Source organism: Solea solea, chromosome 10, assembly GCF_958295425.1.
Source record: "Solea solea chromosome 10, fSolSol10.1, whole genome shotgun sequence".
NCBI classification, from domain to species: domain Eukaryota; kingdom Metazoa; phylum Chordata; class Actinopteri; order Pleuronectiformes; family Soleidae; genus Solea; species Solea solea.
In genome coordinates, this window is record NC_081143.1 from 17,020,789 (window position 1) to 17,045,260 (window position 24,472).

General features: G+C 40.7%; 1 protein-coding gene across 1 annotated transcript in view; it reads right to left on the bottom strand.

Moving 5' to 3' along the window:
* LOC131467158 (alpha-1,6-mannosylglycoprotein 6-beta-N-acetylglucosaminyltransferase B-like) overlaps window positions 1-20,425 on the bottom strand; it is an 88,881-nt gene extending 68,456 nt beyond the window's left edge. Inside the window, exons 1-2 of the mRNA XM_058640898.1 lie at window positions 19,942-20,425; window positions 14,230-14,342 (exon numbers count right to left, since the gene is read on the bottom strand). Coding sequence (XP_058496881.1) covers window positions 14,230-14,342; window positions 19,942-20,009 — 181 coding nt within the window. The 5' untranslated portion in view covers window positions 20,010-20,425. The remainder of the gene's footprint in view (window positions 1-14,229; window positions 14,343-19,941) is intronic.
* Between the last annotated feature and the right edge of the window lie 4,047 nt (window positions 20,426-24,472).

A 24,472-nucleotide genomic window follows, 5' to 3' on the forward strand; every position in this document is an offset into this window, starting at 1 on the left:
ACAACGCAATCCCCGGTAAAAGGTTCTCTCGCCAAGACACGCGCACAGACAGTGGTGCTTATTACCACGCTCCCGTCTCCAGTACATCTCGCTTATTTCTACACCTACGTTCAATTAGCACAAATTACTTGTGGTTTAATTATTATGTTGCAGGAGCTCAGCACTTTTCATTAGCTAAAGAACAACAGAACTGAAAGCACAACACGGAAATTAGTGGGATGGGAGTTTTTTTTTGTTTTTTTTTAAAGTATTGGGTGTGAGCGGAGTGAATGCAAATGCAAACACAACAAATGGAGCATGAAAGAAGTGAAACGTTGAACTGGCAATAAAGTAAATATTGCAATAAACATAACGATCTGAGGGACAATTTAGTAAGATGTAAGGCCAGAACTGAATGGAAGATTAAGAAGCTAATGTGTACCCTACATTAGATAAAATGTAAAGGCTATTGGTCCAGCTTTTGAAATATTTATTGTTCATTGGGTTTGGCCATGTTTTTTTTCCCCACCATTCATTCAGTGATGTGAGGACAAATTGGATTTCCTGATGGGAGATGGCAGATATGAGAAGATATTAAAACATACAGAGGGCGGGACAGCGACACTGAATATTAATGCTGACAATTTCTGTCACTTCTCTTTTGAGCACTTCTCCGTCTCTCAAATGAGATGAAGAGAGACTGTGTAGGGCTCTAATGGAGGTTTTTGTGTCTCAACAGATCCCTTTCCCCTTAATTCCTGGATTTTGATTGATTACTGAGCCTCCGTAAACCAAATACTGGTTTGGAGATGTCGCACCCTTCATTATCTCCCATCTGCAGGATCCTTTTGTATTATTCCCTTTATCTTTCATACACTTTCTTACTTTAATTTTCTCTCCATCACTGTCTACATGGTTTATCTTATTATGATGACAGAGGATGAAACACTGGCATCACTGAGCTTGCACACACTCACACACACACACACACACAAAGCATGAAGAAAAATTAGAAATAAAAAAACAATACTTGAGTAGAGACCAAATTGCATGTACACATATGCAGCATGAAAGGTTAATCTGTTGACAAGCGCAGTTTCGTCTGTGAGTGGGGTGCATTTGTTTCTTGATGAAAATGTGATGAAATCGGGTGATAGCGACCGCCGTTTTGAACCACGGTTTCAACTAAAATACAAAAGAATAGATTTCTTCATCAGACAGGGATTCTACATTATTTAAATTGCACACGCGCGATGTTGTGTTTATCCGTTGAAACAAGCGGTGACACTTCCAAGTGATAACCTCCAATCTGATCACAAACACACACCATGCATAAGTATAGGGGGGAGAAAAATAGAGGCACGCAAACCTGCAGATTCAAATGACCCACACCTTCACATTAGAAGTAATCTATATCCAAAGTAACATGGCTAATTGAAAACACATATCACTTGACTATTCACAAACACCGACGGTAATGGAATAATAGCGGCAAATAGGCAATTATAGCATTATAATAGGTATCATTTAACTGTGCAATAGAGAACAATGCTTCAAACTGCAGTGCAGCCAGCAGCCTTTACAAAACACTCCGTTACATAGACTTGGAAGTATGTCTTGTGGGTGCTGTGGACGCCAGACAAACGCACTTTAAACGACTAAAAGCTACTAATGTGGCAGCAGTTTTCTGAAAAACTTGCCACATGGGCTATTTCCACCAAGTCAATGTTTTGTTTGTGTGACAGAGTGTGGTGTTATACTGTAAGTGATGTACTCAAAGTGTCAAAGTTTAAAGTGAGCGAGTGTGTCTGTGTGCCTCCCTGTCAGATGGTTGTTGAAAAGAATTTAGATTGGGTAACGTGTGTGTGTGTGTGTGTGTGTGTGTGTGATGTGACCTTTTCACCGTTCTGTGTGACTGAGTGTGCATATTTTGATGTGTTCACAGGAAAGATGAGGGAGGTGACAGAACATGGGTCAAAATAACACTGTGAAGGCGTGTTTCCACTGCCTTCACAGGAAGAGACTTCCACCAGAATCAAGCCGAACTGTAGATCAGTTAAAAAGACTTACCAATCCTAAAAACGTGGGTTAATCTCCAACAATTACCAGGGAAATGTCTAAAATCTCAATATTTAAAAGAGGGGTCTGGTGTATTTAGCCACATCACTGCTGATTGCTAGCAGTGAGCTGCGTCACAAACCCTGCCGCTGTATATCAGTCCAGTGACTGTCAGACGGAGTCTGTGCTCAGGTCATGGAGGAAGTACTGAACAAATAGTTTTAACTAACTGATTCAGTTACACTGAAAACAACTGCTTTACAAGTCACTCGTTTGTGTGTCGCGTGTAAAACAAAGTCACCGCAGTTTCATGCAGCCGTGCAGTGAAATTACCGTAATAACCAACAGTGTTGACTTTGACTTTAACCGCTGGAATTTCTCTGATGGCACAAAGCGCCGCGTAACTACAGTAACGAAAAGTCTGCTTATGCAAATGCGTCCAAAAGCAAAGGACCAAACAAAATTGTACGAGAGCTCCGGTTGTTCAGTTGAACTAAATGCATAATTGTAATGATGCTAGAATATTTCCATGACAACAATGCAGTTTGGCAATGCTTGACATTTCTCCATCCAAATGGAATGAGAAGCATTTCAGTTGATGTCTTATTATTTATTAAAAACAATTCATGTAAAAAACACATTTATTTGGAAAGCTGCAGGGAAGAGTAGAAAAGTAGCAGGGGCCATGTAGATACACTGGCAAAGTTGGAGTAATCTTAACTCAGCGCCCTGCATAGTATATTTAGATCTGCACATCTATGATGGTTTGGCAGCTGTTGTAAAAACCAGAGGAGAGTTTTATGGTGATTACCGTGGAACAAAAGAAAATGTCCTTATCAGTCTGTGCCACTCTCATCCTGTACGGTATGGTGCAGATACTTAAACAGCTTTTTCAACTATGAATAATACATTAATTTTCTTGAAATAAATCTGTTCAATGATCTCTCAATAAGGCATCGCTCTTTGGTGACTTTATTTTTCTCTCCCTTCTTTCCCTGCATCTCCCAGTTCCCCATAAATATTATGGTTTCTCCCGCTTCCTCCATATGAACCTATTGTAAGTTTGTGTCTGTAATTCAGCCATTAGCAGATAAATTAATATCTGTCAAGGCTTTTCTTTGCGGCTGGGAGCTTTGGCAGATACCCCGTTTGCTCTAAGGCAGACCTGGCACTTCTATTCATCCTGTTATTTACTCTAACTTACAGGTAATGAAGCAGAGGACTGGTGAAACCATGTGTGAGGGAGAAAAAGATATACCATTCTTAGAGCCAAAATGGACATCTGGCCGTGCAATACTTGGAGGCTGTTGAGCTGCAAGCTGGGTATATACAAATGTTTACAGTCCAAAGAAAAAGCAGGGTTGGGGGGGGGGGGGGGGGTGGCAGTTTACAGGGCAAAACATGTTCAGGTATGTGAAGACTCTAGGCTGACGGCTATGGCACAAGCATGAAAAATGAACAACAGCTTTTCAAGCCCCAAGTTAACTCTTGCCACTAATGTGAAAAAAACAAGCTGCTTCTATTGAATTCAATTTATTTCAACTGCGAGAAATAGGACTTCACTAAATCTCAATGAACATTTTGCTGCAAGCATCCATTTTGTTAAGAGTGAAAGCAGGTTATTTGTGGCTCCTAAAAAAAAAACCCATAAAACAGCAGATATTGTCCCCTCCCCCCTTAAATTCATAAATTTAGAAAACAGAGGACCCTGCTTAAATTTTCAAGAACCATAGCCAGCAGCAGGTAGCTACTCTCCAATGTGCACTAAATAATAAAATACCTTTATTGTGGTTTTATGTATTCATGGTAAAAATCCTTGGCTGAGTATATTTTCCAACTCATTATGGCAAGAAATGCTGACAAATGTTTGTTTCTGTCCAGTATGTAGGGCACTCGCATCACTACTGAGACTCAAGAATCCAACGGCAGTTTTTAAGTGGTCACATGAAAGCAAGTTTCCAAAAGTTGCAACTGCAACACAAATCAATCATGTAGTGTGCGTGAACATGCGAGGATGTCAAATCACCTCCACAGAGCAGCACCTGCATCATTGTCTTCCTCACTCCCGATTCTATCAAACTGACTCTACAGGCACAAAAGTAATACGTCTTTTTCTGGAGGCTGGGAAAATTATGAATTGAACTGAATTCACAATTGAATGTATCACTTTTTTTTTTTTTTTTTACCAACTCCTTCAGACTGATGCCAAACTATGGCATCACTGTACCTCCATCTATTCAATCTCTCTCGGCATGTATAATAAAAAAATGTTTTACATCATGTATTAAGTTCTACTAGGACCTCGGGACCCTGTTCTACCCGAGTTCAAGTTCATTCTTCCTTGAGCTTGTTTGTGTTTAAACCCTCTTGATCGATTGCTTAGAGGAATAGTCATCGGTTTTATTGTGCCGAATCCGACTAGCTGAATGATTAAAGTGGTTCCACACGCTAATTCTAATTAACACCATAGTTCCCCCAAATTGAGCTTATTTTCTCGACACACAAATCAACACCTACACACACACACACACACACACACACAAGCTCAGGCTCTGATTTATCTCACTCCCAGCTTAATCTGACAATCATGTCAGCTTCAATAATCCTCTGTTTGGAGCTGAAACTCTGCCGTCTCTGCCTAATGGCATTATCTTTCTGTTACCCGACTCTACTGTGTTTCCTTCTGCTGATGGTGACAATATTTCTTTATTTTTAACGAAGAATAATCCTCACTTGGTGAGATGTCATTGGATATTTGGAATAAGTGAGTGCTGTTGAAATCGTTGGCCCCTGTAAAAGGGTGACCGTGTGCGATGAGTGTAGCGTTTGCACAGTGGAAACACAGGCGTCCAGCATAGAAATCATAACATCATGCATGCAAAGAACACAATTTAAATCCCAATGGCCAATCAATTATTTATCAATTCTACTATGCTGAGGATGATGTCGTTTTAAAATATTGATGACGGCGACTAGACAGTGCCAAGTGTGTTTTCAATTCTTTCTGTGTGTGTGTGTGAATGGGAAAGGCCAATAAATATATAATTGTATTACCAGCTCTTTGTGTATGGCATATTTAATGTGCTTTTGCAGGTTTTCTGCTGTCTCCAGTTTTATGGCATTAAAAAAAATATATGTTAACCTATGTATGCACTGAAATGTTCGTTTCTCTAGAGCTGAAATGAATAACTTATTTTTTTGTCAACGTTTTTCTTCACGGTGATTTCAAGACTTTTATTCAGCAGCCACATTTCTGTCAAACAACAATGTCAATAAAGTCACTTTGCAGAGGAGCTGCCACACACACAAAGTGATATAAGTATAAGTAAGTGTGACAATGCCTCCATCAGGAACCCTAGTGGTACACTATAGGTTACACTTACAGTAAACTGATCTATAAAGAATCTCACAACACTAACTGCTCTGCAGCTGGGCACATTTAAATGAGTGTGATGTGTATTTAATTGCTGTAAACACTTTTTATACTAGATGTGAAAATACCATGGATATTATTTGCACAAAGCAGTACCTAAGGCAATATCCTCCATCGACTTAGTAAACTATGGGAGCTCAGCTGCTTGGAGAGCATGTGTGTGTGTGTGCGCGTGTGTGTATATGACCAATGGTTTGACTGTTTGTTGCAATCAGACCACTGGTTCGTATTTTATTAGTAATCAGTCAAACTGCAGGCTTATGCGTTTTCCAAGGTTCTGCAACCATAAGATGCTGAGTCGGACATGGTTTCATTCTTCACAGACTGATAGCCTACGTAGTGGGACCCATTAGGGAAATTAGACCGATCAATTAGAATGCATGAATCCAACTGGATCCGCTAAAGGCTGAACAAAAATTGTAATTAAAACCGTAGCAAAGCATCCAGACGCACACATAGAAACAATGTGTTGTTTCTAAGAACATGTCAGCACATACTCCCACATATGCCCAGACAAAACAGTACATAAAGGGCAACGCTCTACAGAACAAGATTAAATGATTGTCAGTTAGGAACTGGTGCTTCGCGCTTTGGATCAGTCACAGGAAGCTCAACGTGTACTTGAAGTGAGCAAGAATAAACTCACACATTTGTAAAGTGACTGAGCTCCCACCACATCATCTGAAAGGTGAGCATTTCTGACAGGGAAAGATTGTTGTGCTCGTTAAAACCTTTCACATTCAAACATGATGCAGACAAACCGACCGAATGTTACATGACAGAAACAGACAATGAGAGATTTGGGAAAACCTTTTAGAAATAGCTTCTTTTTTTCTCTGTTGTGCCTCACCATGCCTTTTATTTACTAAGAAACTAATGGGACCCATCATCTGAGATGACAGGTAATGCCATTTAAAATTTCCCAGAGAGGGGAATAGCCGAAGGCTTGCCATTACAGCACACTCGCCACCAGATCAGTTCAGTAAGCTGCTAAATAAATGCTTGAGTGGGAGGAATGGTGTCAGCAGATTATGTACAAACTGCTGGTTTTCATTCAAAATGTGGCCTTAAAGAATAAAACGTTTCCCTTTCTTAATACATTATACACAAATAGTATTGTATAGACTGCCTGAATGCACAAGCATTATTCAACAGCTAGTCATTTATTGGGAAGAAGAACAAATCACTCATTTTGTGTTTTTTAGACTGAATGTGCATTAAACTAAAATACTGCCTGTGGATTAAATCATCTGTGATGAAAAAAAAAGCATCACCAATAAATGTTCATAACTCTTCATACGCATAATGGCCTCTAGAGGTAAAGATAAGAATCACTGATCAAACACAGATTCCATTAAGGCAGCCATTAAATAAAAAAAGCTTCTGTACTATACTAGACCCATTCACCATGGGTCTCACAGTTACATGTGGATATGGTACTTGTGGATAAAATAAACCACTATATCGGTATTTGTGTTGACATTTCTTTGTGTCACACTTGTCTAATCATTGTCAGCATCAAATGGTTAATGGTCAGTTCACAAACTGTTACTTCAGAGAGAAAAGTCCCCTCTTGATGCATGTGATTTTGTGCTCAAGTCGTGTGGAGGACACAGAGAGAGGAGAACTGCAGAATGCAGTGTTTGACCTTAATTTCAACTGACGGTGTGACGAATGTGCAAAAGACAGTGTTTATGCATTTCTGTTTTCAGCCTGCATGCATCTTAATTTAGCTTTGTGCCCATGTGTGTCCCCAGCTTTCAAGTGGAAACACCTCCACTGCCTTAGACTGAGCTTTGTACTGCTCTGCCTGAATTCCTGAAAAATGTCTATCTTTTCCTTCCAGTCGGGGCGTTTGAAGATAAACCACTGCAAAGAAATGTCTAGCGTAAACTATTCCCCCTAAACTGAACCTTAAAGTGAAACTTCTTGTAACTCGAACCATAAAACCTAGTCTTAACCCTCAAAAAAACATGTCCATCCATGGGGCTTAAATCTTTGTTTCCCACAGAGAAACACACCCACATGGGATATACGATACAAGCATGGACACACACAAACACAGTGGATGGAGGTTACGTTTACACAGACTCTGTAGGGCTCCTCCATGTCTCTCTTTGTCTTTTAAGCATTTCATTTTGTGATGCTTCTCCTAATCTCTGCCACTACCTGTCAGAAGGAGCCGTTTACTGTGTTCATATTACAGTACTCTAGGACTGTACACAAATATTAGAGAAACAGATTTGAATGCAGGTATTGCTTGAAGAGAAAGAAAGAAGAATGGAGGCAAACATTTGTACTCTTGTACAACGCGCCCTCTTTACTCTACAACATCAAAACAGGACCAACCAGTCTACGGTTTACACTATTTATGTGTTGATCTGTTAGATTGGGCAAAGAGAAACCCATTCACTTGAAACATCATATCATAAAACACTAAAGTTCATCTTATGATGCAGCCAGGCGTAAGCCACCAAAGCATTACAGTCCTTTAATGCCACCTGCACCAAAAAGCAAAAAGACATAAACAAAGAGAGGTATAGACAAAGATGCAGTGTGCATGCAGCAAATTATGCAAATCAAACAAAACAAATAGGCAGAGCAGAGCAGAGTTAGGTCTTCTTGGAGCAATCTCTCTCATCTGCTGTTTTCTCCTAATCTACACTGCATCTCTACTGCCCTCAGAGACGCGTCAGTTCCTCCGAGCAGCATTTCCTGAAATAGCACCAGTGTGCCCTCATAGGCAATGTACTGCCACATAAGCGCTGTATCTAACAAAGCAGTTCCGATACAGTACATAAAAGTATATGAGATGGGCCCCTCATCTAAAATCAGGACTGCTAGCAGGATTTATTTATGGTAGCTTATGCATGCATTTCTCACAACAGCTTAGTTCTGCTTTCTATCCGTCTCTACTAGGGTCACATTGGCATAGCAAACAATTAGAGTGTGGCATGTCATGTGCCGATTATAATCGCCGTCGGTCACAAATCCCCTGTGAAAACTTGGGGAGACAAACCTGCGGGATGGGGTTGGCTACTAGAAATGGAAATGCTTAGGCTGAAATGGAAGTGAAAGTAGCGTTAGTTTGAAATTTTAAAATCCTCCCTCCAAACTCCAAAAGAGCATGAGTCCACTGGTTTGAGCCCTCGTCCTCTCTAGGAGTGGAATATCTGATTCGTCTTGGTGAATCTGATTTATTTACGCATATAATTGAGGCTTGAATCCAATCTAACAAAAGCTGAATCTATGTGCTTCCTTCCTGCTATACTTTCGTGGGTCATATTTGATTTGTGCCACATGGGACTAAAAGATCAGAATTGGGTCACATGCGCCATGCAGTTTAAAATGCCCCTTCATTTGTTAACAATTGCAAAATTATTTGTGGTATGTTTTTTTTCCTGGGGAGTGAGAGACTGTGGGTTAAATTAACATGAGAAAAAGCTAAAGGGCTGGTTCTGTGATATTGAGTGAGTATAGTCGTCGGCTGTTGCTAACCATCTGAAACCAAGGATTGTAATTTATTTGGGTTAAATCTGTCACTTTGACGATAATTGAATGGGTCCACAACCATTATTTCTTTGCCTTCTCCTATACACTTTGTGTCTAATAAATTAATTCCACTGCATTGCAGTGATCATTACTGTCACTTATCAGACAAAGGGAGACGTTTCTTCTATGGGTGAGGCGTAACCGACAATGGTATGCATGTGAAAGCAGGAAAAAAAGAAGACGAGGAAATTAGGGAATAGGTGGGGGTGAGGAGAAGAAAAAGCTACAGTCTGCACTTATTCAGAAAACAATCATGGCTGAGGGAAGTAAATGAGAGAAAATGAGAAAATAGAAAAGGAGGTAGCTTGAGGACAGATATAATCTGAATTCATTCTCGGTGTGCTGTGTAACCTTATCAGCCACACCAGTAAAGACACCAGACAAATACAGCTGCCACTGTTGTCAACACAGACATAATACAATCAGCGCTCTTGCCAAAACCATTCAAGGCCATGTCTTCACAAACACCATTAGTGTTCATCTGCAGAAGGAAAGCGCACGCACGCTTGACTGTGAACTACAAGGACCCCCAAAAATGACCAGCTTACGTCAGAGAGGGACATGATGAGCCAGCGACCTACAGACAAAGCTTGATGCAGACTGGTTAATTGAGAGAACACATTGCTGCACAGTAACCTTCCCAGAGACATAACCATAATAAAATTCACTGTGGAGAAATTTCTCAATTACAACCGGGTAATAACACTTAGGGCAGAACAATGGCCCTCTCCACTTGTAAAATGAATCGGCTTTCTCGTTAATGTGTGTTAGCCTTAGGATGGAATAACACAGTGGCCCTAACTTTAGACAGAGGGGAAATAAAGGTCAGGGGAAGCGGTATAAATACAGATTGCACAGATGTGTTGAGCAGACGATGCCATCCAAGATCCAGCATCGTGCATCTCTGTGCATGTCTGAGAGTAAGCTACAAAGCAGCATTGGAAAGTGGAAAAATATAAGGCATTATATTTTACTCTTTTTGGGTACATAGTACAATTTTCTCATTCAGAAACCAATTGCAAAAAATAGGAGAAACATGCTCTTTGAATATAATATATGACCCTGGCTCTCTTATAACTGGAGTCTACACCACACTGGTAGTATAAATACATCTCGTCAGTTTGATCAAGCAAGCCAAGAAAAGACACTAACACAACATTATGGATTTCAAGAGGTAAAGAAGAAGAAGAAGAAGAAGAAGAAGAAGAAGAGGAAGAGGAAGAAGAAGAAGAAGAAGAAGAAGAAGAAGAAGAAGAAGAAGAAGAAGAGGCTCAGGTGTGCAAAGGACAGAGGAGAAACTGCTGTAAATTACCCAAGAAGAAGAAAAAGATTCTAGTATTTACAACTGCACTGTTAAAGAGAATTCCCTCATTTTAGATAAAGGACACATTTTCACATTTGCAATTGCAGTATGATATGAGAGGGAATGGTAATTTTTACATAATTATTCTCATTTCAATCTGACTCACATATTTATAATGATTACCGATGATGATTATTTATGCAGATCCATTAGAAACACATATGTTTTTTTCAGTCTGACAATACTTGAAACACATGTTGGCTTTAAGAAATATTGCGCCTCAGGCAGTTGGAATTAGGCCGTATTGCGATTTCGGTAACATTTTGATTAATCGTTCAGCCCTAGCGTATATGTCAGTCACTCCATTCCACACATTTCTAACACTTAGTTGATGGCATCAGTGGGAAGAGAAGCACATGCCAATGACTCCAGTTGCTCATGCATACACACACATACATACAGACACGTACAAATAGTCTACTCAAGCTCCACAGGCTACGAGTGCAGTGATACAGTGTTCTCCCCGAGTGGCTCTGCAGCTGTACCTAGTGTCGCACACATGCGAGAGATTGTCACGCCAGGTTTGTTCAACATGAAGTGACGGGAAGGACATATCTGCAGGGAACGCGTGATAGACATTAACATCCAGTGTGGAAAAAAAAAGATGATAGGGGACCACAGAGCCAGAGTTGTACGATGTGCTCGACCCATACCAGCTGAAATACACGTGTAAATGTTTATGCATGACCGTTTACGTGTACGCCTGTTAACTGCATTTACCACCGCGAGTGTAAACCCTCAGCTGAGGTCCTCCCAGATCAGTGCTCTACTCTCAGCATCTATGAGTCTCCTGTTTTATAAAGGGCCAGCTTTTTAAGGGTAAAGGAACTATCATGGGTCCTTTATATGGACAAGCTCCATAAGGATGGTTTTTAATTTTGAGGGGAAAAAAAAATCACCAGCTACACCTTTTAACCATGTTTTTTTATTTGTCTCTAGAGAAATCTCTATTCACCTTCCACCACCGCCTCCTACCCTCTCCATCTCTGGGAACCAAGCTCTTGATGTCAGTCAGTGACAAAGATTTGAGTTAAAAAAAAAAAAAAAAACAGAACACGTAACTCTAAATTTCAGTCTAAGCCAATAAACCTGTAAGAATCATGATGTGGTGGTAAAACGTGGAGCTAATATCCAAACAGCTGCTATCAACACAACTCCTGCTAATGCGACAAAGCCCAACACAAATGTTTCCATTACTGTGTGCAAAGAACAAATTTGTTTATAAAAAAAAACAACATGATTTTAAATGACGTGTGAAAAGCGGTCACACCTGAAGGGTTTTGTCTTAATGTGGAAATAAAACTGTTTCTGTAGAACTTGTAACCAAAGAAAACTGGCTTCTCTGTTGTTTTTGGAACATGAAAAAACACAAACATCTCCATATGTTGTCAAGCAACAGAAATGACCCTAGCTGCGCCGCAACAAGGAATCAGTCACAACTGAATTTCTTACGCAGCTTTGCTCAAATTAGTAAGTCCAGGAAAACTGCGCCACAACATTATTTGAGAACATTTATAGATTTGGCAACATTTAGTAAATTTTACTGTTGGAAGCGTGCCAGAAATGACACGAACATAATGAAACACGGTGGAAAACTCTCTCCCTCCTTCTGTGTGTGTGTGTCTGCAGGTGGTGAGTGCAAGCTTAATGAGAGGGCCAGTTGTTTCACGGGGCTGATTTTCAGAGAGCAGATGGATCAGTCTCACAGTCTCTCTGGTCTCAATCGTGTCCCACATTGCTGCTGTCGCCCCATTGAACAGCCAATTTCCTGCCAGCTCATCACAAACATACATAAAACCATACTCAAGGGGAGAAAACTGCGAAAACAGTGTGTGGCAGTGGACCACAGAGACTAACATAAACGGAGAAGAGGGGGGTAACACACACACACACACACACACACACACACACACACACACACACACACACTCACACACAAACACCAGATACACTGTTGATTATAGCAATACAGGAATCTTTTGTGCACAGACAAGCAGAAAAGTATTTAAATGCATTAATGGATACAAGCAGACATGTGGAGTCTCCATTACATGCGCACGCACGCACGCATACACCAATCTCCTTAGAAGGAAGCACGGTTGGACACTACACAGATTTTAATGAGCATACCAGATGTCTTCCCAAACTGCGGTTCACGAGCAGTTGATTAATCAAGTACATTTTTACTGAGAAACACAGGCACATACACACTATTCATAATTTACCAGACAAACGCAGTAATCTCAATTTATCACGAGCGCAATAATCCCAAATCCCCTACTGTTCCATTACCTCTCACTTACACACAGTGCGTCTGGTTTTTAATATGCTTTTGCATCCCTGCATTTGGCGAAGTCTGCTCATTTAACCATATCCATTTTCTGTGGTTCATCTTTCTCTTTGACAGCTTACAACACGACTGACTCACACTTAAACACAGAGTACGTGGTATAATCCCTGCCTCCATTATCTCTCAATCAATTTAAAAAAGACACTGACTGACCGACTGACACTTCTGATCCTCTATCACTGCACATGTCAAACACAACACATCCAGAACCACTTTCAAAGTAAAAGCATTTTCATTCCCAGTTTTTCTTTTTTTTTATTTCATTATGAAATCCTTAGATCTGTGGCTTTACTGGCTACAGAGGAGGGTTAAGGGTGTTTATTTTAAGGAAAATTTTCAAAAATATAACATTAGTCTGTTAATTTTTAGATATCTGAATGCAGAAACACTTGTTTTGTTTGTCACTTGCATTGTACACACAAGTCAACTGACTAAGAGCATGCCTCCATTACAAAGAGCATGTAGCACACATGCTACACACACACATAGAAGCGACACAGGAGTTCTTATTTTAACTCAAACTATAGAGAGAAATGGTCGGCCTCCACAACATGACCTCTGGTTTTCAATCTTCACACCTTGTACAGCAGGGGATTAGAGCGGTGCCTTTTTTCCCCTTCCTTACCACTGGCACTTAGCCTTCGCTTTGGGTTACGTGATGACATTGGTTATTTACGTTATTTAGAAGGTGGAACAAGGTTTCTCATAATTTCACCTTTGTTCAGGTGCTTTCTTCAATGTCATTTCATTTTTATTTGGCCAGACAGAAAAGAGTCTATTGTTAGTTTTCGGTTTTCTGCTCAGAAATGCTGGGATACTAAAATTTCCACTTGTGGCTACAGCAAAGGTTTTATAGGCCTGATTGAATGGAATCCCATGCGATAGTAAGTCTGAAATAAAATCCTGAGTGGGTTGAGGGGATCTGTAGATTACATTTTGAGCTGGACAACTTATCTCCTCTCGAAAATCATCAAAGTAAGAAAAGGAGAAATTCGCCACTGAGCCAACAGCTCACCAACATTCATGTGTGTTTACAAATATTCCAGTACGTTACACAGTCCTGCTTTGTGTGAAAGTGAGGATAGGAGAGAAGTGAAGGTGAAACCCACAGATGCTGTATAATAGCCACCCACTCTGCTGTCACTGCTGCAGATCAGACCAGCCATTTCCGATCTACTTGCTGATCCTATGCACCACATACGATAAATCTTCATTTGTAAGCATTTATATCTCATGGATTGACAACAGCTACAGAAAAAAAGGCTCTTCTACCGAGGGTTATATGAATAGCATTTACATTTATTTTTATGATTTGATGGCTTCATCCTGATATTTCAGGCCATCTTATATGCTGTGAAGCACCAGCAACAGACCAGCACCAGCAATAGATGTAGCGCCATAATGTGCAGTTGCACTGAAACTCAGTGAAGGGACTATTTAGATGGAAACACACACACACACACAGAGACAGACACACACGACACATGTCATTACCTTCTGTGCGGATGGTGAAGGGGGAGTCCCCCAATCTCTTGGCTGAGAATTCCCCCCCAAGAGATGTCATTAGAAAGCACAGGCTGAAAAATCCTATTCCCACCACGAATATCCTGCAACACAAGGGGAGGAAAGAGGACACAAATTGAAGAGGAGCTGCAATAGAAAAACATATTTGTGGGGACGTGCAGGTAAATAGGTGTTTTGGGTGACTGGCAACATTTCAAGAGAGGAGAGCGCGAGGCGAATTATGGGTGAGAGGTAAGAAGGGAAGAACGTAGGCAAATGAGCAGGCCGACAACAATGGAAGCTGGTTTCTTCAGTGGTGAATTATCAACAGGCAAAGATGAGAGCAGGAGTAAATGTGGCAACAACAAGAAGAGAAATGAAGAGACTGCCGAGAGAAACAGCAGGCGGCACTTCTTGAAGGGAACGTTTAAATAGAGCACTGATCACATGCAGGAAAGAAGAACTTGGAGAGAAGAGGCACTTGAAGCATTTTAGTGTTACAATATTACTGCCTCGCATAAATCTAGGGCAAGGCAGTATAAAGGGTAAAGCAGGTTATTCTAGTTATTCTTATCATAAATTAAAATATTGGAGGCACACAAAGGAGAGCGGGGAAGGAGAGGGCAGGAGATGATGAGTAAGAGCGTTTAAAGATAGCTTGAATAACGTTAAGTCTTTAAAAAAAACACACATAAAACACATTAACAATACTGGACTATGCAGATCTTCCTAAGAATGCGATGAAGCCCAAAGGGTTAAAAAGTTGATAATTATCATCATAAATGTCAAGACAACAAAATGTTTCTTTTTTCCTCCTGGGTGACAGTTGAAGAAACAAGTTAATTGTGGTTTTAAAAAGAACCCAGTATATATATATACAGTATATGCACACATATTTAGATAGCAAATTACACAGGTAATTATTGCTATTGCTCCATCGTCCCACTCCGATGTAACTTTATACTACGTCATCCACAGATATCAACGATATCTACTACATTCAGAGACTCTTGTTACTCAAATGTCCTGGTGGGACACGAGCAGTAAACTGGTCTCGGGTGAACATACTCAGAAGTGTAGGCTCACATCTATTTTACAGACCTGGCTTTGTAAGTTAAACTTCTGCATTACTCTACTTTGTGTGAAGCTTCAGTTTTCTCAGTGGAGGGAAGAAAAAAAAAAAAGAAGAGACTTGTTGTGGGATCTCTCTTGTTACAGCCATGAGAGAATCAGATGTTTGACTTAAAAGAGTTGAAAATCAGGTCTTCTGTATGAGTGTAAATCCTGCCCTAGTTAAGCTACTTTCTTCAGTGTATATGGATCAGAGGTTGTTATTTTGCAGAAGTTCTTTGGGGAAGCAGAAAGGCAAAGCTGATTCATATCCACTGGACAAAATACCTGTCAGCATCCATGACTAACAAGTTAAGCCCTACTCTAAAAAAAAAACAAAAAAACAGTAGAGCTTGCTGCTCTGCTGCGCTCCCCAATGGCTCACACTGCAGCACTTAGTTTTACCATATGTTTCAGCAGCTGATGTTGTTTTTCAAAAATGTAAACTATTAATTCTCACTTCTCAGTCATGTTAATTTGCTTCCAGCATGTGAGGAATGCATAAATGCTAAAGTACGGGCAGCAATAAAACAGCGGGAAATAGAGAAACTTCCAGTAGATTTTGTAATCCAATTATTACAGTTCAAATCGCTGGTAAGAAACTTCAAACTTTTAACTTGTGCACCAGAGGTTGGAAAACTTAATCTTAACATTACACACAAATGCATTATTCAAAGCTATTGCTTTCTCTTCAGAGGCAGCCAAAAGCTGTTTGCTTGAATGCACAGCCCAGTGTAAAATCTGACAGCACTACTGGAATGTTAAGTAGCTCCAGTCACGCAAAGTTCAGAACAAAACCTCTTAATATTGACGAGGCCGAAGGAAATGAGTTCCAACCGGCACCAACACAGAGCCATTGTTGAACTGGTGTGACTGACCCAAAGGGATCAAGATGATTTTGAATAATCTGTTAAGTATAGAGTGTGGTGGTTTGGCAAGCTCCCAGGGTGACTTTATATTCACAGATAGAGCCAAAGCATATTGCCCTGGGTTGTAATACACTCTGATGGCTCCAAGGACAGATGGAGGGATGAGGCTTTTTTATTCTCAAGCAACACACAAAACAATTGATGACGAAGAATCATCGTCTCCAAGGCTGTCTAATGGGTTGCATCAAACACGCTAACAGCTATCTGATCACTCCAAAACCTAAAAGCAGTTGAACGGTCGCAAGGTAATTCATCATCGTGTTCCGTACCTTCTGGGAGGGATTCGACTACATTCAGCCGGAGCTGGACATAATGAATTACAGTACTGATTGCACTTAGGAGGCAGACAGATGAATTTGCGCATGGATACATGTTGAAAGTCAACTTCTCAGATCTGATTACCGTCATGATTGGCTGGCGGTGGAAGCAGATTGCTCGACACTTCAACGTGATGATCAGTGTGATCATCAGGACGACAGGAAGAGGTTTCAAAGTAAAGTGTCAGCATGTAAATATGTCATTAGTTTACACTGAAACCATCAGAAGACTATTATCATACTGCATCAGAGTCCCAGCATCTATAAGAGTCTGTTCTTATCCACGCTATAACGCCATATACTGTGCCTCTGTGCTTCTCCCAGGATACTTTGGTATTATGAAATAATGAAATATTACCCCCATCTGTTCCAGGCATATTGTGGAATGAATTGGAAAAGCTCAATCATTGTCAGTGGACCCACAGAGCAGCAGTATAGTACCTGGTGTGAATCCAATCCAATACAATCATTAAACTCAAAGGATTATTAGTCATAAATATGAAGCCATGGGAGAAATACTTATACCTGCATGATTTACGCACTTTTCATATAAACAGCAGGCCAAGTACATGGAAGCCAACAATCAAAACCCATCCATCTACCGCTTTATCCTCCACATTAGGGTTGCGGCGGGGTGCTGTGCCAATCTCAGCTGACATAGAGCGAAAAGGCGGGGTACACCCCGGACAGATCGCCAGTCCGTCACAGGGCCACATATAGAGACAAACAACCAATCCAATTCACATAATCCCCAGAGAAAACCCACGCACACACGGGGAGAACATGCAAACTCTATGCAGAAAGACCCTCGTTCTGACCGAGCCTTGTTGCTGCTAAGGCAAGAGTGCTAACCACTACGCCAACCGCGTGGTCCACAAGTTCTAACTGTCACCCTCCGTGCCTTAAATCAAAAAGAAGAAAAGAAAAGCAGAGCCAGTGATGGGTTTGATAAAGATGACGGGGCAAGCAGCAAATTACGCTTGGAAGCAAAACAAACAATTACATTAAGATAAGGGAAAAGTGAAACATGAGTGTCAGCTCATGTGGCTCTGCTGATGTTAGTCTGATGCCATCCTAAGGGTGAGCGTTTCCCCTCTGATCTTTCGATCATTTATCCGTTCTCCACAGTGGCGTTAGGTGGGTGATATGAGAGGATTAGGCCCCGGTCCTGCCTGACGAGTCTTTAATTAATACGCTTAAAGTGAATGCTCTGCTCCCTGTAATTGGATCAGAAGGAGAGATCTGCTATCAGCTAATTGGCTTCCTCCACATGCCTCTAGGTAGATTATTTCTGAAGCGAGCAGTTATGCCAGGAATGGAGGAGCTGTGGTGCTGTGTGGATTTCTAATAAACTTTTCGTGGAACAGGAACTCGTCTGAAGTGTGGGAACGATTTGAACTTCATGGCATCCGTACGCCGCCTACGTTTTGAGATGATGAACAAGCGTATGACGAGCAGGATTTATAACACTTTATTTCTTCAAGTCTTGTCAGTAGGGTTCAGTTGGATCCACTTCTGAAGCATTTAGTGGGCACTTGGTGTTTTCAGCCATAGTGTTGCTGTATGAATCTGTCTGCTTTTTTACTGCAACCTTACTGCCTCCAGGAAACTTGGAGCTCAGAGGTGTAGACACGGGCAGATTGGCACATGCAGGCATGTAAAGAAGCAGCTTTTTTCGGGGAGCGTTGTTGGAATAGCATGCATTTTCAATATAGAAATCACGTTCGTGAGAAGCTAAAGTCAGGATTGTGATTAAAATACGATTGTGAAGGTTTTATGTTTAAATAGAATCCTTTCTGTGGAAGTTTCTTGGCGTTTCCAGACATGGTGCCGTATCGCTTTACACGAGCTGTCAGCTTCTTCCAGGAATGTCACCACAGACACGAAAAACAAAATTCTATACTGAGAAACACACAAAGAGTCGTGTGGAGTTGATTAGGCTCAATCAACATTGGTTGAAATGGTTTAAATGCAAACAGACATTTGTTTATATTAAAAAGTTAGGCACTACAGCTTTTAACTGACACTTGTTTTTTTATACTGAATCGCATGTGAACTCTATGGTGATAGTAATTATACTGTATTTTTTAATATATCACTGTATCCCTAATTGAAGCTGGCTAGGGAAGTGTCTTAATTAATAAACTACTAAATGCAAAATGCAATTTAATTTTTTTCCCTCCATCCACAACAAAATGACTGAAAACTAAGTTTAGGGATGGTGATATGGTGGTTGGATTTTTAGTAAATTCTCTCTCAAGGCCAGTGCAGTTGTGTGGCAAAGCTGCTGAATCAAATGTGCTTGAATTAACACTCATCCACTGAGCAGATAGATGTTCTGGATGATGGTTGCTGCGCAGGTGCTGCACTATTACTTCAGTCAACAGGGGAGAAATTGAGAAAATCCATCAGTTTTAGCAGGTGACGAGTAAGTAAAAGGTGGTAAACACTTGACTGTAGACTGATAGACTGTGCTGCTTTTAATCTCAAATTCTAACACTAAGAAGAAGAAAGGGAAAAAAAAGGAAAAGATGGATATATTAGATGACTTGAAGGCTGCCATTACTCTGGCCCTATCAAGGCAAATAACATAAAGCAGACTGGCACATCATGGCTCAATGGACTGTAAAAATATCAGCTGTTAAAGTGGTTAACATGTGTAATAAATCCCCTCCAGTTTTCCCTCTTCGCATCATCACAAACAAAGCGCCTGCTACACAGTGATAATGGAGCCATCCATGCAGCAAGAAAAGTAAGTTAGAGCTCGGCTGACTGATAAAACAGGATTATGATTAACAAGTACTCTTTCGTGATGAATCGCTGTCCCCCCTTTTACGTCCTCTGTTTGAGCTCAGCTTCTGTTTGACAGGGTGACACACAAAAACACACACCATTTGGACCGTCTAGCCTCTAACATGAACCTAACCAGTTAAATAGGTTAAACTCAACTGTCCACAACATGGGACATTAAAAACTACATTTATTGTAAATGACAAATGCAAAGGTCAATTTCATATGAAACTCTATAAAAAACTAAATGTTTAATTACAGGCACTTCAATTCTGTTACACAGTTCCATCCATGTAAATAATCTTAATCCTCTCCACATTTCACATAATTACCTCTCACCTAGGGACTCACAAATGAGGTTCAGCCTCATTAGGACCTGGGTTTTGGTCTCCATGAGGACTACAGGGTCAGTAAAAAGCGAACAAAAATGAGCGTTCATTAACACAAGAGCTGTTTTCGTGAAATTTCCCAAATAAAAAAAAAATGGATCCATACATTCAAACTCGTTACTAACCAACCACACAGATCAAATGCTAAGAATTCTCGCAGTCTCTTACCTGAACGGTTTGAACGTGACTAGACATCTTCTGACCATTATTTTAGCGTCGATGCTGCCAGCAATCATTTTCCAAAAAGGGCGACCCCTGACATTGTTGTAGACTTCTCGAGCTGGAACTTCAGGGGACCAAACATTTGTATGTGCGTCCCGTATACGTCACGCGGTCCACTGTTGTTTTAGAGAAACAACGCACCCATGAAACGCTTCTTTGTCGCTCCGAAAAGGGGAACGGTACAAAGTTTAATTCACCACGTCCCGTTTCGCGTGCCTCCGTCGCAAGGAGAACACCGTGAAGCTGAGCTTAAACCGCTGCTGGTGTGTGTGTGTGTTAAATCCCGAGCTAGTAATAATAGAAACCTGGTTGTTGTCCAACATGTAAGTAAAAGTATGTCCTCGTGTCTCTCGTGATGAAGAGGGGCTGGGTGCACGCGCGTCGCAACTTCACAGTGAAGCTAGCAGCACCGCGCGAGTGTGGCCAGTGAGTGAGTGAGCCGTGGGTTTCCTCCTTCATTACGCCTCCACGGGCACATGGAGTCACGTCTGCTATGTCCGGTTAATCGTTTCAAAATAAGAGCTCTATTCTTAATACTAGCGTAACTGATTGTTCCCTCGTCTCTCTCTGAGATGACGCTAATAAAAGTGTTAAAAGGAACAACAAAACGTTTTTTTCCTCACGTCCAACATTTGAACACGTTGCATTCATTGTATATGTTTTGTCTCCCGTCGTATTTGTTGTTGTTGTCTTTGTTATTTCACATTGCTGTTGGACTGAAGACATGAACATGTCTAGTAATATGCCTGCTGTCTATTTTAAATAAATAAATACAAAGTATCTTGGTCTTTGATTGTTATGGTGACATTATGTCAAAGGGGTAAAAATCAAAGAATCTGTAAAACAGGTCCAGAGCAGTGTACAACATTTGTGTAAGCTATTGCACTGACACGTCTCCTGAGTATTCTTTTATTTGGGAGGCTACTTTCCCTCATTTCCTCCACAGCTGCATCTTCCTCCCGCTCACTTGACGCTGGTCCAGCTACACAGTAAAATAGAAAGATGTGTTGATCAGAATCTGAAGCCTCTGTAGCAGCAGTCGTCTCTGGATGGCACCGCCTATACGGCTTTTCACTTCCCTGTTACTTTCACGGTCCACGCCTTTACTGTGGTCTATTGTTCTTTCACGTAGCCCATTAAAACTGCACTTTAATTGATTCCTTATCAAAAAGAAAAAGAAAAAGAGAAACATTATATATCTTACAAAGGGTATATTTCAACTGTATATAATATAATTGTGTGACTATTTATGTTTCTCTGTGAACAGATTTTGTTCATTAGGATCTACATTGTCATTATTCATCTATGGGATGGTTCTATTTATATTTGTTGTGCCTGGCAGTTCAGCACCACGGACAGCGAATGTGATCAGCATTGCAACCGCGGCACTCAGCGGCAGATTGTGTTACTGCAGTCACAGGAATGGCGCTGTCACTGCCACAGCACCTGGGAAGCACAGTGTGAAGAAAAAAACAAACGAATACATTCAGAATTGTGTCATGTATTTTTATTTTATTTTTGACCCCAGACTTACAAGACCAGATTCATGTACACTAGGATAGATAGATAGATAGATAGATAGATAGATAGATAGATAGATAGATAGATAGATAGATAGATAGATAGATAGATAGATAGATAGATAGATAGATAGATAGATAGGGAAGGAAGGAGGTCCAGGTACAACTTAAGACAACCTTATTTGTTCAGTGGGTGAAATGATTAGCATTCAGTTTTAGTTGTGGCACAGATTACACAGTCTGCAGCCAGCAGAGCATTGGAGCAGAACTGGAGGCAGAAGGTGGAGTTCTACAGGGAACCAGACTGAAGATGACAGTAAAACCTGAAACTCCCTTCACGCATCACTTACCGCTGGTACATGGGGATATGACTGACAGCCCGCCACCCATGCTGTCCCTCTCTGTGGATTGTGTGAACAGTTCCGCACAGTATAGAAATCACTGAAGTCTGAAAGGCATTCTGTCAGATCCAGAGAATACCCGAAGGCAAGGATGCTTCACCTCACTTTAAATACTTAGACTGCAAACAAAGCTGTTGTAAAGGTTATAATTCTAGGCTAAATATTTAGAAAGCAGTGCGCTCTCTCTGTAGGATTTTAAATGCGGCAGGAGCTGACCACTGTAATAGTGAAGTGACGCCTATTATTATTTCAGCGGACGAGGCATTAAGTCCAGTTCTCCACTTGTAAAGTGGAGAAAGTGTCACGGGTCCTGTCACAGCTAATATGCAGCTTTTTTGTTTTGCTGGTCTTGTCCTCCTTCCTCTCAGCTGGTTAAGTTCTGTCTGCAGCACTTGTCACTGTTCTTAATGAGCCGTCTACTTTCACACAGCATCTAACCTGAGGCTGAGCTAACCAGCTTCTGTAAAGTAGATAAAGATACTCCCAGTGTTCAGTGCCTCTCCATGAACACAGTTACAGCAACACAGTTGATGCTGTTGGACTTTCCCTTTGTTTTGCGTCTTCTATCCTGTCCAGGTTAAGTTTTGAAATGTATCCCATTTCCATGTGTTACCTTTGCATGCAGACTTTATAGTACAATAGATGCCCGTTTCAAAATAGGCCCCATTCCATGCAGGCCTGCACACTTTATATATGAGTTCATGTTTAAGTCGGCACACAAGTGATATATAGAGCAGGAGACAGTGTTTCTTATGGTATGCTTAACACATTTTCTTGTAGGATAGATGGCTAAACTAGACAGGGAGCACAGTCCATTTATCAATAACACGGACTAAAGGAGGAGAAGACATAGGCACATTTGTTTCAACTGTTTCCCAAGAACTTCTTTTATCTGGCCCCGGAAAGTTATCACATTTCAGTCACGACTAAATCTCGTCCCGAGGGGCGGAAGCAACTTTAGAAAAATATGATGGTTGAAACAAACCAGCCTTAAATTACATTAGATAGCCATTGATCGTATGTAAAGTACCTGTCGTCGAGCTTTTGGCATAAGCAGGAAAAAGTAAACATAATCTCATGGCATTTGTTATAAGATATGAGATTCTTTATTGTCATTCCACATGGTATGAGTAAAAATACATAGCTTCTGACAATGTAATAAATAGCAGAAAAAAGGAAAGCTAACAACTAAAACCCTTAAATATTCTTAAGTATAAATACACAAGGCAAGACATACAGTAAAAACACATGTGTGTGTGTGTGCGTGTTGGTGGGGAGGGGGGCGTTTATGAGTCTCACTGCTTGTCCGAAGAAGCTGCTCAGCATCCTGCCTGCTCTGCAGCTGATTCTCCGGTACCTCTTGCCGGATGGCAGGAGGGAGAACAGGCCATGAGAATGGTGGTGAGGGTCCTTGATGATGTTGACAGCTCTGCATATGTAGCGCTGCTGGTATGGGCAGTTTTAACAATTCTGTTGAGCTGATGTTGCTTGCTATACTGTATTAATATATTGATCATATTAGACACGATGATTACAGAATAATGTACTGTATTTCTGACTAAACTGATAAATTGATTAAGATAGTGTATATTGAATCGCCACTGTACATTCCTTCCTCTAGAAACTGCAAATATTTGCGCATAACTGCGTTGTCCTGTGTGATTAGTCTTAGACTTATGGACTGATTGATCCTAAAGACTCAGGACAGACATGCGTGCATGAGTGGCACCAATAGTCTTGTGTCATGTGAGGGTTAAGGAAATCCTCTTGCTTGCAAACGTCAGTACACGGCACATGGGGATTATCTGAGGCATGTTTGGTTTCATATTTTAAATGATCACACTGTAGAAGGTGCAAAACCATTTGATGTAAGATTATAAAATGAATCAACAATAATCGATGCCTATGTATGATTAAGTGTTCATGCTTTGGCATGACACTGTTGTGTGGAAACTATTAAGTGCAATATGATGACAAAGTACACTTCTGCAAGTTGTTTGTTCTGTTTTGAATGATGATATAACAACATAGATTAAGTGTCCAAAAAGCATTATCTTATTAAATGATGGTGTTAAAGATACACTCTGCATACGTCTAATGATCCAGGCATTGTGAGTCAATCGAGAAGTTGTTAATCTGGTACAGCGGCATACATTGATTTTCTGTTTCTGGAGCCGGCAAAGGTCAAAGTCACTTCCTCATTTCTGAATTCATCTTGCTGGAACAACACAGAAGAGTCAGCTAAACAAAAATGTGATTCTAATCAAGTGATTCATGCAGGTCATTGGAGAGGTAAGTTGCTCTCAGCGGAAGAGTTGAGATGAGGACAAGAGACTGAGCTCCCACTTCAAACTCTGATCACGTAGACAATTACACATCAGTGTCACACACCTGAAGCAGCCAGTCTAATTAAATTTTTGCTGTGAGTGCGGAGAAACTGCGGAAAAAGAAAGCCAACGGCACTGTTGCACGACTCATCATGTAGCAAAAAGTAACCCACGAGCCTATAACTGGACACAAGGCATCAAGAGATATATAAGCTTGTCCCAAACACAA